The sequence below is a fragment of the Phoca vitulina genome, unplaced genomic scaffold (genome assembly GCF_004348235.1).
Source record: "Phoca vitulina isolate PV1807 unplaced genomic scaffold, GSC_HSeal_1.0 scaffold43, whole genome shotgun sequence".
Lineage (NCBI taxonomy): Eukaryota > Metazoa > Chordata > Mammalia > Carnivora > Phocidae > Phoca > Phoca vitulina.
The window spans coordinates 6,877,926-6,894,368 of NW_022589746.1; the positions used below are offsets into that span (position 1 = coordinate 6,877,926).

At 41.8% G+C, this 16,443-nt stretch overlaps 2 protein-coding genes across 5 annotated transcripts in view; one reads left to right on the forward strand and one right to left on the reverse strand.

Moving 5' to 3' along the window:
- Nucleotides 1–7,154, forward strand: part of LGALS8 (galectin 8) — a 37,648-nt gene extending 30,494 nt beyond the window's left edge. Inside the window, exons 7-11 of one of the 3 annotated variants that reach the window (XM_032430242.1) lie at nucleotides 608–634; nucleotides 761–883; nucleotides 1,344–1,432; nucleotides 2,182–2,347; nucleotides 5,176–5,416. In XM_032430242.1, the coding sequence (XP_032286133.1) occupies nucleotides 608–634; nucleotides 761–883; nucleotides 1,344–1,432; nucleotides 2,182–2,347; nucleotides 5,176–5,325 (555 nt within the window). In that variant the 3' untranslated portion in view covers nucleotides 5,326–5,416. Of the gene's footprint in view, nucleotides 1–607; nucleotides 635–760; nucleotides 884–1,343; nucleotides 1,433–2,181; nucleotides 2,348–5,175 lie in introns of all 3 variants that reach the window. The other 2 variants (XM_032430241.1, XM_032430240.1) reach the window with 2 other exon arrangements.
- Nucleotides 7,155–7,922: 768 nt separating this feature from the next.
- The window catches only part of HEATR1 (HEAT repeat containing 1), a 46,711-nt gene continuing 38,190 nt past the window's right edge, over nucleotides 7,923–16,443 (reverse strand). For both annotated transcript variants that reach the window (XM_032430239.1, XM_032430238.1), the window contains exons 35-45: nucleotides 16,287–16,427; nucleotides 15,494–15,783; nucleotides 14,656–14,806; nucleotides 13,551–13,709; nucleotides 13,252–13,386; nucleotides 12,996–13,100; nucleotides 12,739–12,907; nucleotides 12,078–12,232; nucleotides 11,391–11,549; nucleotides 9,376–9,484; nucleotides 7,923–8,172 (exon numbers count right to left, since the gene is read on the reverse strand). In XM_032430239.1, the coding sequence (XP_032286130.1) occupies nucleotides 8,084–8,172; nucleotides 9,376–9,484; nucleotides 11,391–11,549; nucleotides 12,078–12,232; nucleotides 12,739–12,907; nucleotides 12,996–13,100; nucleotides 13,252–13,386; nucleotides 13,551–13,709; nucleotides 14,656–14,806; nucleotides 15,494–15,783; nucleotides 16,287–16,427 (1,662 nt within the window). In that variant the 3' untranslated portion in view covers nucleotides 7,923–8,083. The remainder of the gene's footprint in view (nucleotides 8,173–9,375; nucleotides 9,485–11,390; nucleotides 11,550–12,077; nucleotides 12,233–12,738; nucleotides 12,908–12,995; nucleotides 13,101–13,251; nucleotides 13,387–13,550; nucleotides 13,710–14,655; nucleotides 14,807–15,493; nucleotides 15,784–16,286; nucleotides 16,428–16,443) is intronic.

Sequence of the window (16,443 nt, forward strand, 5' to 3'; positions counted from 1 at the left end):
AAGTAAGCATTTGAAAATTAAGGCATTTCCTTCTGTCCCAGGCACTGTACGTTTTGCAGATGCTAGAGCTCTCAGTGTATCTGCCCACTACCCACCATTCTTACGTAAAAAAAAACAACAACAAAAAAACCCCTCTCACTCTTTAACTGTTGAAGAGAACTGTCACATGGTATTTATAAATACCAAACACAGTGCCTTGGCACATGAACTTCCACATATATCTTCTCCCCGGTAGGAAGAAGTACAGTCTAAACACTGAGTCTCTGTTATTCATGGAGAAAGTGATACCTTAATGATCTTGGAACATGTGACCTAATAGATGGAATATAGTATCTCAGCATTTTGGGAGCACCTTGGAAAGAACAAGTAAAACATGTCTGAAGTTCACGTGTAGTCCTACGAAAAATTAATTTATGCTGGAGGATACAGGCTTCAGCTGACCAGACCATGAGACTATCCCCAGCCTGAGCAGCCCCTCACCAGTCCGCACCACCCCGTCAGGAAGCACAGGCTCTGGCTGTTATAATCAATAAGATCTGACTGCTCATGTTATAAAACGTAATTTTTCCCTTTCAAATGTTTTCACTTTGACTTTCTCTTCCAATAGGTACTGAAGTCTGACACACCACATTTTGTAAGTATTTTTGCCTAGGTTATAACATGGAATGTTTTATAAAATAACCCAGGACATGAATAGTTTAAACCTTAGAAGATAGCTTCATTCCTTCCCTACCTTACTGCAGAACTCTTTCCCCAACAGCCTAGTAATAGAGGAGACATTTCTAAAATCGTACCCAGAACTGTCTACACCAAGAGCAAAGGTTCGACTGCCAATCACACTTTGACTTGCGCCAAAATACTACCTACCAGCTGTTTGTCGAAGGTTTGAAGAGCCAAAAATTTTCTTAATTCTGTATAACCAATTAAGTTTTAATTAGCTGGTAATGTGTAACTTCTACCCTCAGTAGAAGCCCAAAGCAGCCACTCTGCCTTTCTGTGCTGACCCCGGAGAGAGAAGAGTCAGCTGGGCATCGAGGCTCTAGGCTGAGTCTTTCTGTAAGCCTCCCCCCGGGGCTCCTTCCCCTCAGGCTGAACGTGGAGCACGGCTGCAGACTCCAAGTGTAGGCAACTTTCTCGGAGTGTGTTTCACTCAGGCCCCACTTCACGTGCATTCATGTCCTCCTCTGAAACGCTTTCCTTGAGTGTTCGCTGTGAGCTAGGCGGTGCTGACCGCTGGGGCTCACAGGGGCAAGGCCTTTAAACATTGCCCCGTGTCTTTGGACAGTTTTCCCATGAGGTCACTTTCTGCAGGCTTCCTAGTGCTGACTGTGGTTTCTCCTCAGACTCTGCCATTCACTGCGAGGTTGAACTCCTCCATGGGCCCCGGACGAACCGTCTTCATTAAAGGAGAAGTGAATAAAACTGCCAAAGGGTCAGTACCACTGTGACCAGGACTAGTGCGAGTACTTTGCCCGCACATCTCCTACTGCCTTATAGCCCTACCAGTCTTGTGACCGGGGAGCAGGAGTAGTGTCCTGATCCTCACCGGAAAGGTGAGACTGTCAAAGCCACGGGAGGTCAGGCTGCCAACAAGACTGCTAACAACTAGCTGGTGGCAGAATCAGGACTAAAGGCCAATGTTTTGAGGCAGGCTTTTTGTGGCCAGACAAGAGGGTGGCGTTTTTGTCTGGGAAGCCCACCTGTGCCTTGTAGAACTCCAGGGCAGCCAGGAGGTCATGTGACTTGTAGAATTTCTGCTTAAGAACCTTTTCTAGAGACGTTCAGACTTCTGAAAGCTTGAAATTATCTATTTCCTAGAAAGCAATCACTTTCAAGAACAGTTGTAAATATTAAAAGAGAATAGTACTTGAGAGGACCGCATCCTCCTGCAGCCTGAAGCAAGCATTTAGGTTACTTGCTCTAACCCTTCAGTTGCTTCCCACCCAGATCTGAGGCCTCAACTCTGATGTTCAAGTTTTTTAGATTTTTATTTTGCAAAGAGCATATTTACATCAGTGGAATGCTAACTCCGAATTTAAAATTTTACCTTCATCTGCATTCCTGTATCTGTGTGCATGTGTTTTGTGTAGTGGTGATATGAGAGCTCAGTTCTGATTGTTAAAATTGCAGAAACCACACTGCTGTCTTCAACTTGGTTTTGTTTTTTTCTTCTCTCAAAAGCTTTAATGTTAACCTAGTATCAGGAAAATCAAAGGATATTGCTCTTCACTTGAACCCACGCCTGAATATTAAAGCATTTGTAAGAAATTCTTTTCTTCACAAGTCCTGGGGAGAAGAAGAGAGAAATATTACCTGTTTCCCATTTAGTCCTGGGATGTACTTTGAGGTAAGATTTTCTTACGGGACACGACAAAGAATCCTGGGAGGAGGGGTAGGATAAATGGACTTTTTAAATCAAGTCCTAGCTTAGTATGTGGAAATTGCACCTGGCTTTTATTTGAAGAGGGTCTGCGTTATAAAAGGGGCGTTCAAAATACAATCAGTATTTTGATTGGCATAAGTGGCACAGCCAGTAGAATACCACCTGGTTTGCTTGGAATTATTACTGTGTGGCCCCATATTAGTTCATAGGAATTTTAACCGGAACCTTGCCTCAGGACAGAGAAAGAGGTTTAGGGTATTACCTAAGTGAACATAAGGACACAGGAACCATAAAATTGTTTGCTCTGTCACCTGCCATCTTGGTTATATATAGCTTTAGGTGGCAGTCCTTTCTTCCAGGTTAGTCCTATTTGTATATTATTCAAGGGAAGAGATGTTTAGACCCTTACTAAGACATATGGTCCTGAGTCCCCCAAATGTGTGAATATTATGGTCGCACAACCTTTCCCAAAATGTGTTTCTGGATGCTGAGCAGATAATAATCTTGACGTGGATGCTGAGTGGTTGGCTAGGTTCACTCACCAGCTTAGGTGAAGCACTGCCTTACGTGGTCATTCAGCATCACTGATTTAAGTCATGCTTCTACGTTCTCCAAACTGTCACATACTCTAGACTATTAAGTTGAATTCTTAAGGACTCATTAAAACTAGCTGTTAAAGGCCGGAACGTCAAGGCTGAATAGAAGATGGCAATCAGACATTCATATGTATTCGTAAGTTCCCAGTATGTGGAGCAACAGATGTGCCCTAATCGTAGGAGGTTCCCTGGAAGGTGTGGAGATTGGTTTGGAATTCAGAAGGATGTAGGAGAGTGAAGTTAAAGGTGGGTTTTCCAGATTGAGGGGATGATTTGAGGTGGGGAGTGCAGCACAGGGGTTTCCTGGCTCGGCAGGAGTCCAGGTATAAAAGATGACTGGGGGCTCACTGGCAGGAGACAGAGGTGACTGCTCCAGAAGGAAGTGGACCCTTGGGGCTGGTGACAGGAAACCAGTGACATAACTTGTTCTTTGAATCAACCCCAAGTTTGGTTCTGTATTAAAATGGAAAAGGACAGAATTCTTTTAAATAATCATTTTTTCCTTTTGTTAGTTTTCTACCTTAGGAACAGTAATTACCCTCATGTTGGACCACTGTTTTTAATTTTCTGTAGTGATTGGTTTTTCTCTGCTTCAGACTCCTGCCTTTTTAATATGCTTTCATTGAGATTCTGGGACTATTCCATTATGCCATTAGCTTGACTTTAACCAGTATCTTCTGTTCCTTATTGTTTCAGATTCATTTATTCGGCTGCCACAGTCTTTTAAAAAATATCTTTCAGTTTTGTAATTTCTTTTATCATCAAATCAGGTTGTTATGAGCTGTTCTAGAACATCAGATGGTTGTGAGGGATTTTGTTGTTCCATGTTTTCTTATAGATTGTGGGTCTTTTGCACGTTTTGTACTTGTTCGGCGGTAGTGTGTTCCCCGGGCCGCAGGCGGTTCCCTTCCATCTGTAAGGCAGTGGTGCCGCGCTTGCGCTGGTACGATGCGGGGGACCGATGGACTCTTCCCACTACGCCCGTCTACTGCCCCTTCTGGGCACGAGGCTGTATTTTGTGTTCTCTTGAGATTTCGTTAAAGGTACCTCACCGAGGGTCCCTTCCACCTGGTAGAAACTGGGATTTCCACCACTGTTGTGAGGATGACAGAATCCCAGGTTATGGATATTTTCCCCAATTCTCTATGTGGCTCTAAAGCCTTTGATTCTGTCACCTCTTTTATCCAGGGAATTTCCCCTCACAGCCACTTTCACTAGTCAGAGCAAAAGAATAAATACACTCTTTGCTTCTTTGCAGATTTAGATTTTGCCTCAGCCTGGCCCCTGGGGATGGAGCCGGGTTAGCAGCAGGGCTGTGCTGCTCCTTTCTGCTCTTCTGAAGCCTTGACAGAGGGAAGAGACAGAAGGGAGAACACAGTGCAGGGTCACCGAACTGGTCCTTTGAGTGTGAGTGGAGAACAACTGGCAGAATTGTGGCTGACTAGCATCGGGAATGTGTTACCAGAAGTAGGAGTTTTAAAAGTGTAAAAGTGATTTTAAAAGGATAGTAGTTTCTTTTGGTTTTCGCCGTTTTGAGTTTTAGGCAGACAACTCTGAAAGGCTCACACCAGTCATGAATCTGAATTGAATCTTTGCTACAGTGCTCATTCCTGTGTGGATTCACAGAATCCTGAGCTTTTGGGAAACAGATGGAACCAAGATGTGCTGAGCTGGGATGGAAGTCAGGGTCACCACGCAGCTGTGCAATCCTAGAGAGTGCCCTAAACTTCTGACGTTTTTGATTGTGTGATTTGTCTAAGACCCTAGAGTTTAAGGCAGAAAAGTCCCTTGGTTTTCAACCTGTAAGCTAGAATCCGCTCCTCTGTGTCAATCTGGCAGCAGTTTTTGACGTCATTACAGTTCCCAAACATGGGCGGGGGGCGCAACTTTGCTGGGAGCGATGGGCAGGAAAGGGCACAGTGTAGGTAACGTGCTAAGGGCACGAAGGCCTCAGGCCCTGGGGACAGTGTGAGGCTCCAGGCATACTCAGAGTCACTTCCTTGAGTGGGACAAGGTAGAAGGTGCTACTACCAGATAAACTTTAGAGTCTTAGAAGAGAAGTTAACAGCAGCAAGCTGGGAGAATGCCTGTGTGTATAAAGCAAACCCAACAGGTTTACTTTTTGATATTCTGTTAATGTGCAAAAAAATGTTAAACCAAGAGGAGCCACTAATGTTGTGTGTACTTTCCTTCCAGATGATTATTTATTGTGACGCTAGAGAATTCAAGGTTGCAGTAAATGGTGTACACAGCCTGGAGTACAAACACAGGTTTAAAGAGCTTAGCGATATTGACACGCTGGAAATTGATGGAGATATTCACTTACTGGAAGTAAGGAGCTGGTAGCTGATATGCTTGCTACAAAAACTGAAATACAAAATGGCTTATGTAACACTGGCCTTGTTAAAATGCATCTATTGTATTTGTGTATCTATATTGTTAAAATGAGCTTATATAACACGAAGTCCTACTAGGTGTTCTCAGTCCTTGCCACGCAGTGTAGCTTTGTCTAGCACAGAATAAGGACATCTGAGGCAACAGGTAACTTACAGTCATTATTCAGGCCTTTCTGTTCTCTCTCCCACTCTGGCCTCTGCTTTTTTAAATCTGCCTCACATTCAGCAAGTGTCGGTTGATACAGAAGCTAACGTACATGGAGCACGTATTCTCTTGTCAGCCCTGTGCTAGGAGCTGTGGATAGAAGTACACACTGGAGCACAGTACCACTCTGTTGCCCGTTTTCTTGAGCTCAGAATCTTCTGTGCTCTGATATCGTGCCACTGATTTTTCTACAGGCATTAATCACATAAAGTAACCAGAGATAACTACTCAGCTGTGAAGTCACCTACATAAACTAATTTACAAAACACTTACTTACTTCTCTATCGATCACTTTCATACCCAAAGTTCAATCATATCCCATAATGGAAAGGACTGATGTTGCCTTACATCTGGCAGTTTCCTTTAGCGTGATAAATACCTAGCTGTACTAGCTGTAAGCATTGCCAAATAATTAACACTATGAAATCTGAACACAGCACAAAGATTAAGGCAAAAAACAAACACAGCAAAACAAAACCAATGGTATTAAAATTAACTTGATGTCAGGCCACTGATGTCTGTACCAGTAAATGCTTAGAGTACCTGAATTCAGGGTGAGTCCGAAGTCTACACATACTCCAGTAGAAAGTTTAAGGTAGACGACTTCAACAAAACAATGTCAAGATTAGGTTTCATGACTTCATAAAATAGGCAATATCAATCAGAGGGTAAAATACACCGAGACCAATGAAGTAGAGAGAAGTGGTATAACAATCTGTTGCTTGTCCTCATGCAAACAAACCTTGCCCCTCTGCTCTTCTAAAGATTAGTCCCTCATCATTAGCGACGGAGATCAAAACACTGTTCTACTTTAAGTGATTAAAATCAAACTTGTATCAGCAGGTTAAACTGTTGCATTTCTGTAATTTTTTCTATTATTCTTTGAAGCGAGTTGGCAGAAGTTCTTTGTACAATTCTTACAGGTCAGATCTTGTTACAAGAAATTTCCAAGGCTTGGGAGTGGGGAGGTAAAAAAAAAAAGCTGAATCAGTTTGATCATTTTATCATGTTAAACTGATGGGCTTAATATGCTGCCAGCATTTACAAATATTTTCATTACAAATTTTTGGTTAGATATTAATTATTTGTACCCATATACCAAAAAGACTAAGACTAGCAATCTGATTTTTTAGAAGTACTCAGTGTAGAAGCTTCTGGCACTTAATTCTTTTCTAGTCACGTTAATTTATTATGTTGCATCTTGCCAAGCTCATGGGAGGTGGAGGAGGGGGGTCCTAACTTTAACTGGGAAAGTTGTAGAAGGAATCCCCAGGTTTTTTTTTTTTTCCCCTTTCTAAAGAACATCAGAGGGCTTACTCAGAGAAAAATAAAAGCCCACGTACATTGTTTCCTCTAATACCTAAACATACCTTCATGTGTAACAAAAGAGTAAACATCAAGTATTACTACAAGAAAGACAGATTCTCTGACAGAAAAAAAAAAAAATATTAATGTGTTTTAAAAAGAAGCTGTTAACATTTACTAATTAATCTTATCAAGAGATTTCTTAGATGGGAGTACACATTCCTAGCAAGCGGCATCTCTAAAGCTGCAATTTAGCCTTTTGCTTCGTCACAATTCTGCATTGTTTCTATATTAAATTAGAACAAAGGCTTTCAAACTGAACATTCTATGTGCAGTTCTTAGATGCTTTAAAAATTTTTTAAAGGCATAAGTAAATAAAATGCCTTAAATGCAGATTTAATTTTTTTAAAGCCTTTACTTCAAGTGACATCAGAGATTAGAAAACTTCAAAGCTTTGAAACAAATGTGATACTTTCTCATACAAGTAATTCTTGGATTACCATCAGTGGAAATGTGATCACTTCTAATCCTGGAGGAGCCATGCCACCTAGTGTTTCTGGGCCTTTTCTATTTGTGGGATCTGCCTACACAGCCCACTGCCTTGGCCCCCCAAAGACTGAAGGGTAAAGAAGACAATCGTAGTCCTAAATGGGAAATGCATTCCAGAACTAATTTCCTCTGTGGCCACACACACAAAAATTAAGGCTGAAGTGTCATCTACCCAAAATGAAAAGTATTCCAAATAGCTTTATAGTCCAAAGCGCTGCTGCTGAGTAATGTCCTTTTCTTGAAGAGCTACCTTGAGTGAAATCTCTGACATGGATACCATGTACATAAGACATCCCTTTCTGGAAGAGAGTTAAGGTTTTACAGTCTAAATGAGGTACTTTCACCTTTGAGTGCCCAAATTAAATACGTCCGTAATATCAATAACTTCAATCAGAAAAGACTTCAACAAATGTTTAAACAAACACAGCAGTCTGTATACAAATCCCAGGTATCATTTACTCTTGCTGCAATTCTGTACAGGTGGCCGGAGAGGTTTCTATGGGAGCACAAACCAGGTGGGAATTTTGTAAAGGAGTCCGCATAGGTGTCAGGGTACCAAAAGTAATATGGTATCAAACACCCAAAAATAAAAATATGAAAAATAAATCTGACCTCTGAGCAGAGTCAGAAACACCAAAACCCCGAAGTTTTAGAAGTAGCTCTGGAGCGGCTCTCCCAGTATAGCTTCCAGTTGCTGAACAGTCTTTTGGCACTGATGTTCTACTTCTTCACATTCATCTAAAAAACAAAAATAAAAACTGAACCAATCTCCTGCTTCAATTATCATTTGTCTAATACTTCAGGTCTTACATTCTCTGGCCATTGTTCAGTCAAAAGAGGGAAATGAAACATCAATGCAGCAAAGAGCATCTCCTCTCCTCCTCCTCTGCATGCCCCCCCTTCTTGCCTTTGTTCCCTTCTTGGTCTCAGGCCTAGAAGCTGAGTAAGACAGAGCCCCCAAAATAGTGGTACAGTAGTGAAAATTCTGAATTCCTAGTGATGCCCCTCGTCCAGGACATAAGAAACAGAGGTGAATGTACTTTTAGAAAAGTAGTGAACCATTAATATGAAAAAGCCATTTGTCTACTTGGCTCCGTCCGCCCTGCCTAATTAAGACTTGAACCGTTCTCCCTCGGCCTGCGTGGCGGCACGTGTGCGGTACGTCCACAACTGCTCAGAGCTGGATTCAAACACCACTTCTACCTATCACACTCACGTTATCAAACTAATCCTTGTCAAGCCTCTAGTTTCTTCCTTTTTGAAAACAGGGATAATGGCATACAGCCCGTCGTGAGGATTAAATGAGATCATGCAGAGCACGGAGTAAATGTGGGTCATTATTAGGCAGCTAACCTACTGCAATCTTTTTTTTTTTTTTAAGATTTTATTTATTTGAGAGAGAGAATGAGAGAGAGAGAGAGCACATGAGAGAGGGGAGGGTCAGAGGGAGAAGCAGACTCCCCACTGAGCAGGGAGCCCGATGTGGGACTCGATCCAGGGACTCCAGGATCATGACCTGAGCTGAAGGCAGTCGCTTAACCAACTGAGCCGCCCAGGCGCCCTAACCTACTGCAATCTTAATGGCACTAGACACTCTGCTACAATAACCCTATGTCTGGGGACCAAAATGGTCAATGACCTAAATGTCCAAGGTTGATGAAAAACCACATTGTAGTATGTTTTTACCATCATAAACACAAAAGTAAAGGTAGTGAAGATTACACTGTGAGCAAAGTTTCTTATGATCCTGGGGCAGCCCCCTAGCGTGCTCCCCACCCTACTCAAAACAGGAACTCGGCCTCCTGTGTCTGCAGCAGGAGATGCGGTGCAGGCGGAGGATGGGAACCAAGGGCTCGTCACATTCTATCCACATTTCCATTAGCACTGGGCACATTTTCACAGAATTTTACTGTAATTATTTCTTAGTAGTTTAGGAATTACCTTCCATCAGTTCAGCTAAGAAAGGAATGGACTCTGGCAGCAAGACAATATAATTCTCCTTTAGTTTCTCAGCTAGTGCTAACACTGTAATCAGAGCAGCAAAGCGGACCTGAAAGGGATAAAGAGGTAAAGAATGAGGATTTTAAAAAAACCCCAAAAAAGTATTGCCACATTTATATCTTATGACTCACTTGAGACAGCCTCTGACTTTTTACGCTAAATGTTCCTTTACATGAGTTTGCTCCCGTGTCCACTCAGCTTTCATCTCAGAATACCAATTTAACAATTTGGGCTCCGTTTATAATATGAGCAACCTTCTACAAACCAGTGTCTTCCAGTACTGCAGGGCTTAATGTGAATATATTTTTTATAACATTTTCTTTTTTTGAGAGAGAACGCGCATGTGCGCACAGGTGGTGGAAGGTTGGGGGGAAAGGCAGAGAAAGAGAATCTTAAGTAGACTCTGTGCTGAGCATGGTGCCCAATGTGGGACTCAGTCTCACCACCCTGAGATCAGGACCTGAGCCGAAACCAAGAAAGAAGCTTAATCGACTGTACCACCCAGGCGCCCCCACATTTTCCTTTAAAAATAAAATAAAATGCTACACACAAACTGAAGAGTATCATTCCAAATTTCTGTGCACTGGAACTCACTGGCTCGCCTAGCTGTCAGAGATGAGGCTGGGCTGGCTGAAAAGCATCCCTGGTCACCTCAGGCAGGGCCCCTCACTCAGAACCCGGTGTCACCACTACAGTCGTGGGAGGGGATGGGCGCTGGCTCTGGTCTCATGCTCAGCACAGAATTAAAAAACACTTAATGTATTATGATGTTCCAGTCTAGGAACTTAAAAAAAGTGTAGGTGTCTCTCACATGATTGGTCTATGACAAGTAATGCAAGCAGTCGTTGGGCACTGTTCGTGATCCACTATTTTTTGTTTTTAAAAGATTTTATTTATTTATTTGAGATAGCAAGAGAGGAAGAGCACAAGCCGGGGGGGGGGGGCAGAAGAGGAAGGAGAGGGAGAAGCAGCTTCCCCGCTGAGCAGGGAGTCCAATGCAAGGCTCGATCTCAGGACCCCGAGATCACGACCTAAGCCGAAGGCAGATGCTTAATGGACTGAGCCACCCAGGTGCCCCAGTGATTCACTTTGAAATCAAAGCTGTACTAGTCCTCCTCCTAGTTTTGGATCATTTAAAAAATATTTGGATACAGCAAAATTATTTAAAAAGCGTCTGTAACTACCTATGTTCAAACCAGACTTTCTTGATATTATACAATCAAAACAAAACATTCAAATAAATTTAATGCTACAACTTTGTAAGAACCTGCAATTTAAAATTTGGGGGTTCATGAAAATAGCCTCATTGTTCTCTTTGTTCTAATAAATAAATATTACAAATTTCAAGTACGAAACCTTTCAGTAAAATTCTGCTTTGGTCTGTTTTATTCACTGAGGCTCTTGTATGATAATTAGAGAAATGGTGATGCACTGCCAACCCGTTTGAAAACACTGACACTCAGGCTTGGAATTTAATTTCCATTCATTCTCATGCAGGTCAGTGAGCTGCTTACCTTTTGTTATTCCACAAAATCCTAAGCCTGATAAATACAATGGAGGTAATATCACTGCTCTAACTCAAAGGAATGTTCTGCGGGCAAACTGAAAGTCTGTCTCTGGGAAAACAAGGACATTTAAATGGGGCTTAAGAAACACAAGGAATTACTTCAGGTTTTTCCAAAATTTGAAAGTATTTAGAAAATGTTAGTACTTGTGTCTAACGTGGGGGTGGGAGAGGACTTCTATTATTTATAAATAGCCTTTAAGTAAAAACCAAAAATTTCTCAGGCTCAAACTTCTGCCTACTTCTGCCTCACAAGCAACCTCTAGTTCTAGAAGATGAGCAGCGTGTCCCTGCTGATTTACCAGGGTCCTATATCCTTGACCGCTTTAAGGCTGTTTGGGTTGTATGATGAATACACGTAGCTTCGGTGCTTGTCAACCACAGCTCCTACCTTGGGTGAGGAGTCTCTTGTCTTGAGCAGAATCTGGTAGTTCAGTGGTTTCCAAAGAGAGTCATCTGCCATGGCCACTGAAAATTGCGCGATGCAGGGAATCAGGTGCTTCGTCACCCGCTCCTGGTAGCGTGCATCCCCTCCCAGCCTGTTTTCTAGCTATGAAGAGGGAGACAAGGACTTTGAGTCTCCTTTTTGTTTGAAAAAATACCCAATGTATAAATAATTTTTTACTCTCTTTCATGATGGCAGCAGGCTCAAAAACCAGGTGTAATTCTAGTACTCTCTCTCTAGAACAAATTTACCATGGTTTTGGAGGTCAGACTCTTCTAGCCCTTAGCATCACCCCTTTCCCTCCAGCAGAACAGCTGAGAGGAGTTCTTCCAGAGAGCAGCCAAGTCCTAAAATATTCTCGATAAATCCAAGTTTAGAAAATTAAAAATCTAACCATGAATACCTTATATCATGCCTTTCATTTGAAAAATTCAAAAGTAAAACTTAGTACACACCACTATGAAGAGTTCTTTCCATTCAAAATGAAAAATCAGTTTTGAAATAAAAATTTCATTAAAAAAAAAAGCCTGGAGAAGAAAACCCAGCAGCTGTAATTTTTAGTAGATATAAAATCTAGTAACACTTACGGCTTCCTCATAGTTTGTCAAAAAAAAGATGGTTCTATTTGGTTACCTGGTCCACCAGGGGCATCATCAAGGCCTCTGCTCTCTCTTTACTGATAAAATGCTGAGTATCAAAAAGGAAGATTTTATATAAACAGTTCAAAATAAACTGTAAGAGCAAGCAACACTTTTCAGGGTCCTTGTCAGAGTCAAAAAACGCTTCATCTGTAGATAGGGGAGAGTAAAAGGGAAAAAAAAACCAATTGATTTTCACAATTTAATCTCCAGTGTTTAAATTCAGATCACTATTAACACCACAAACAGAAGGGTATTTCTAAAATGATACAGAACTCAATCAGGATGAAGGCACAATATGAATGGCTCTCGGATATGTGACTCCTTTAAGAGAAGATTCTCAGTCAAGATCACTTAGTTTGGCAAGTTCAGTTAGCAGCTGTCCAGCGGGTTACTCATCAGCAGTACGGAATACACCAACCTGAATGTTTTACAGTTACTTTCAATAACTTACAGTTAACGCCCATGTACTTTATTCTTTCTCCCAAGGGAGTCAATTGATCATAGCATGTTTTTGACCCTGGAACGACTACTTCAATGCCTGTCGACTGACCATGCAGTAAAAACTTCACCTTCCTTATACTTACTATACTTACTGCACCATGTGTAAGGTACACACAGCAAAGGTGTCAACTGAACTGGAGTCAGCAACCAACCTGTTTTGGAGATGTTCACCTGGTTCAAGGTGTCAGCAAAAGGCTTCACCAAGTGGCCGGCAAACAGAGTAAAAAGCCCTTTCAGCTTTTCAGCAATGCGATCTGCCAAGTTGTAAAATGTCAACAGTCTGTCCTTTGGGGCATCCTCTGTTTTAGCCCAATCAAACAGCTAAACAGATAAAGTAGTATTAGTTTCTTCTATATATCTTGTACCATTTTATCTGAGTACAAAGGAGATGTGGAAGAAGAAAGCTTACCTTGAAGAACAGGGGCCTGAACGTGACTTCAGAAAGTTTTACAACCATGGCTACTAGACAGTCAATGATACAATTTTCTGTTTTTCCAATTTCCTCCAGATCATTCTGAAAACAGAAGAGTTGACCTATTAGCCAGATTACTAACATCTGGCTCTAAATAACTTTTGCAAGTAAAACAGGTTACATAGCTAGATTTTTCTCTGGCTCTTAAACAGGCAGATCACTTTAGGATTTGGGGAAGTGGAAATAAGCTTACTTCAGAGTGCTGTGCTCGGAAGTCCAGGGCTTCCAAGAAAAATATGGTTAGCTGAGACTGATGGGAGGTGAGCTCTTCCTTCTTCATGACCCCAATGTGCTCTTGCAGGATGCTCATAAATGGACCCATATGGTTCTACCAGTAACACAGTAAAGAGATGTGCCAATTTTTAATATTCTTAGAGTTCGTTAATGCATTCACCAAGGAATTAAATAACCATCCTCTTCTTTAAGTGAAAACTTAAAAATTTCAGTACCATATTTCCCTTCTCCAAAGTCTAATACCCAGTATGATCTAACCTTCCAGTTCTTCTCAATTTGCTTGTACGTTCTGTTGACTGCTGGCAGTAAGACTCGGGGTGAGAGCGTGGTAGCCAGTGTCTTTTTAAGGGATGTGATGCGGACATTAGCTTGTGAGGCAGAACCCATTTCACTAGTGACTGTCTCTAAATGAACCACCTATAGGAATATAAAAAGAGTGATCAAAGCCAGTATGAGAACTCACTGACAATGTCTCCACACTTGCAGAACTCAATTCAGATGCTAGTGGTTGCGGAAAGCTCAGTGCACTTCAGTTCTACAAGAATTCCTTTTAAAGCCAGTCTTGAACATCTGTAGAGAAAAATGAACAGATGTCTCTTTCCCAAGTGGGAATCAGGGATGTAGGTAAATAGCAGAAGGCAGAAGGACACAGAGCACTCCTGACTTTTTTTTTTTTTTTTAAAGACAGGAATGCAGAGACCATGAGAAGAGTCAAGTTCTTCCTTACTAAAAAATTCTAGAAAGCTCCTCAGATGTAGTGGTCCCTTTCTGTAAGAAGTCTACTTTTAAGTCTTGGCTATAGAGTGTATGAATCAGCTAAATAATTTTCATTCATGGCAGTTAAGACTCCTAATCTCATAAATGGCAAATGACAGAATAGAAATTCTAGGGCATTTTCAGTTAGAAATGCCACTTGCCACTGCCTATCTGCCAAGTATCCACTGAACTGGAACAGAGGAATTCTGCTTTGGAAGACATCATAGGATTAAAAAAACCCTCATGTTAGAAATAGGGCACACTAGTTTCTGCAAGAAACAATAAAAAGCAGCTCTACCAGCCCAACGCCAAAAATCTCATGGGGGACAGGAGGAGGCAGAAGAAAGGCAATAAAACACATTTTGCAGAATCAAAAGAGATGAGCCTTATAAGAAAGCAGTAACTGTATCCATGTCATGATCAAGCAGGTGGGACAACGGGAGAGAAAAAGGGCACACGTTTTTACTAAAAGGCAATACAGCTTTTCAGAAATAAGAACCTTCCTTGCCAAACAGAAACTAAAAACTTAAAGAATAAAATCGTTAGATTTGTAATTTCCCCTCCCCCGCGCCACCCCAGACAACATGTTGAGGTCACTGTGGCTCACCTGTGACAGGACCCCTTCTAGGTAAGGGCTGATGAAGTGAGGGAGGGTCTCCACAACCTTCTGCAGGGCCGCCAAAGCACTGAGCAGATAGACCTCGCCAGAGACCAGCTCGCTGGTGTTTTTCATTGTCGTCAGCAATGATGGCATCAGGCTAGAATTAAAAAACAAGAGTTGTAAAGTAACTTTAAGAAGAAACAGAATGGAGTAGAAGTCATGAAAAAATCCAAACAACTGTGCCCACTACATCACTTCACGGCACAGCCTATAAAATGGTGTCTACACATGTTACGAGACTAAGAGCAAGAAATCTCCCAGTACCCATGGTTATGCAGTCATTTTTAAAAATAACAGGGTCTCTCAATTTAACATTTGCTATGTGTCAGGCACTGTGTGAAAAACCTTACAGGCATGGCCCCACCAGACTCTTGTGCGGTAGGTTTTAGAGATGGCAAAGTTCTAACAGACTAAGTAAACCTGCCCAGGGCTGCGCAGCTAGTAAATACCAAAGCTAAGGACAAAGTCAGGAGCATCCAACTTCCAAATGTGGGCAGCATGACACAGCTTTCGCCCAAACAGATGGGCCCCTCTTAGAGGGGCTTCACCCACCACACTTCCTAGTTATAGCAGGCCAAAGGGGAGTGAAAACAGGGGGACAATAAACATCATAAAGGGAAATGATAATGTTGTGGGTTTTAGCTTGAAGAAAAGATCACATCTTTAACAAATCTAATCTTATGAAACTTTTACTTAGAGGCAAAAAAGTTGCTAAGGTACTAGTTTTCAACCTGTACCAGACACCCAACGTGACAGTTCCTGTCCCAGGTCCCAGTCAGCGTACCTGGGAAGCTGGGGGATGGCCAGTGCTTCCAGGGTGGAGGCCACCTCGGCCACACACAGCAGAGCACTTCCCAAGACATTCTTCTCTTCTTTTGTTTCCGGTGCAATCAGTTTCACTGCAGTGTTCAGCACTGGGACAAAATGCTCTGGATTTTCTGCACCAAAATTCTTGCATAAAAGCTTCAGGGTATACAACGCTGTCTGTCTGTTTATTGCTTGTTCTTCTACTGTCTTTTTTTTACGCTGCACAATGGCCAAAAGGACTGGAACCAGTTTGAGGAAACGGTAAACCTGAAGAGGTCAGCCAAAATTTTCATATAATTTAAGCCGCAAAATAAAATACTAGTCCATTTTTCCACTTTTACTGTTTGAGACTACCTAAATGGAAATCAGACCAAGAGGTCCAATGCTACACAATTCTACACAAGCAATTGTTTCTCCATCTGCTTTACCACTGAGCCAGTGAATGTGCTTATGACCAATTTTGGATGTATTTATATAAAGCACCCTACCGGTCTAGAGTAGAAGAGGATTAGAATTATGCCAAAGTATGCTAAACCACAATGTCTGGTCCGTATTACCAAGAATTCCATTAGGCTGAGATTCCATTCTAAGAACTCTTACCACAATTCCTATTAGAAGTAACATCACATTTTAGAAACACACCTCACAGCATTACGTTCAGATAATGATATACTTATTTAAATTGTACTGCTGGACAAACTCAAGGGAGTTAAATGCAGCTCTGATAAAGCAAAGAATGGTAAATGGGTCCAGCATCGGTCTTCACTTACAATTTTCTTTTTCCAGGATGTATTCTGCTGTAGCTTATTGTTCAAAAGGTCCAATGCTTTCCGGCGGACAGAGGGCAACGGATTATCCAGCAGCCCCCTGATCACAGCAATGAATGTCTCTGTGGACAGCAAGGCATTGACCTGCACGGCAGTTTCA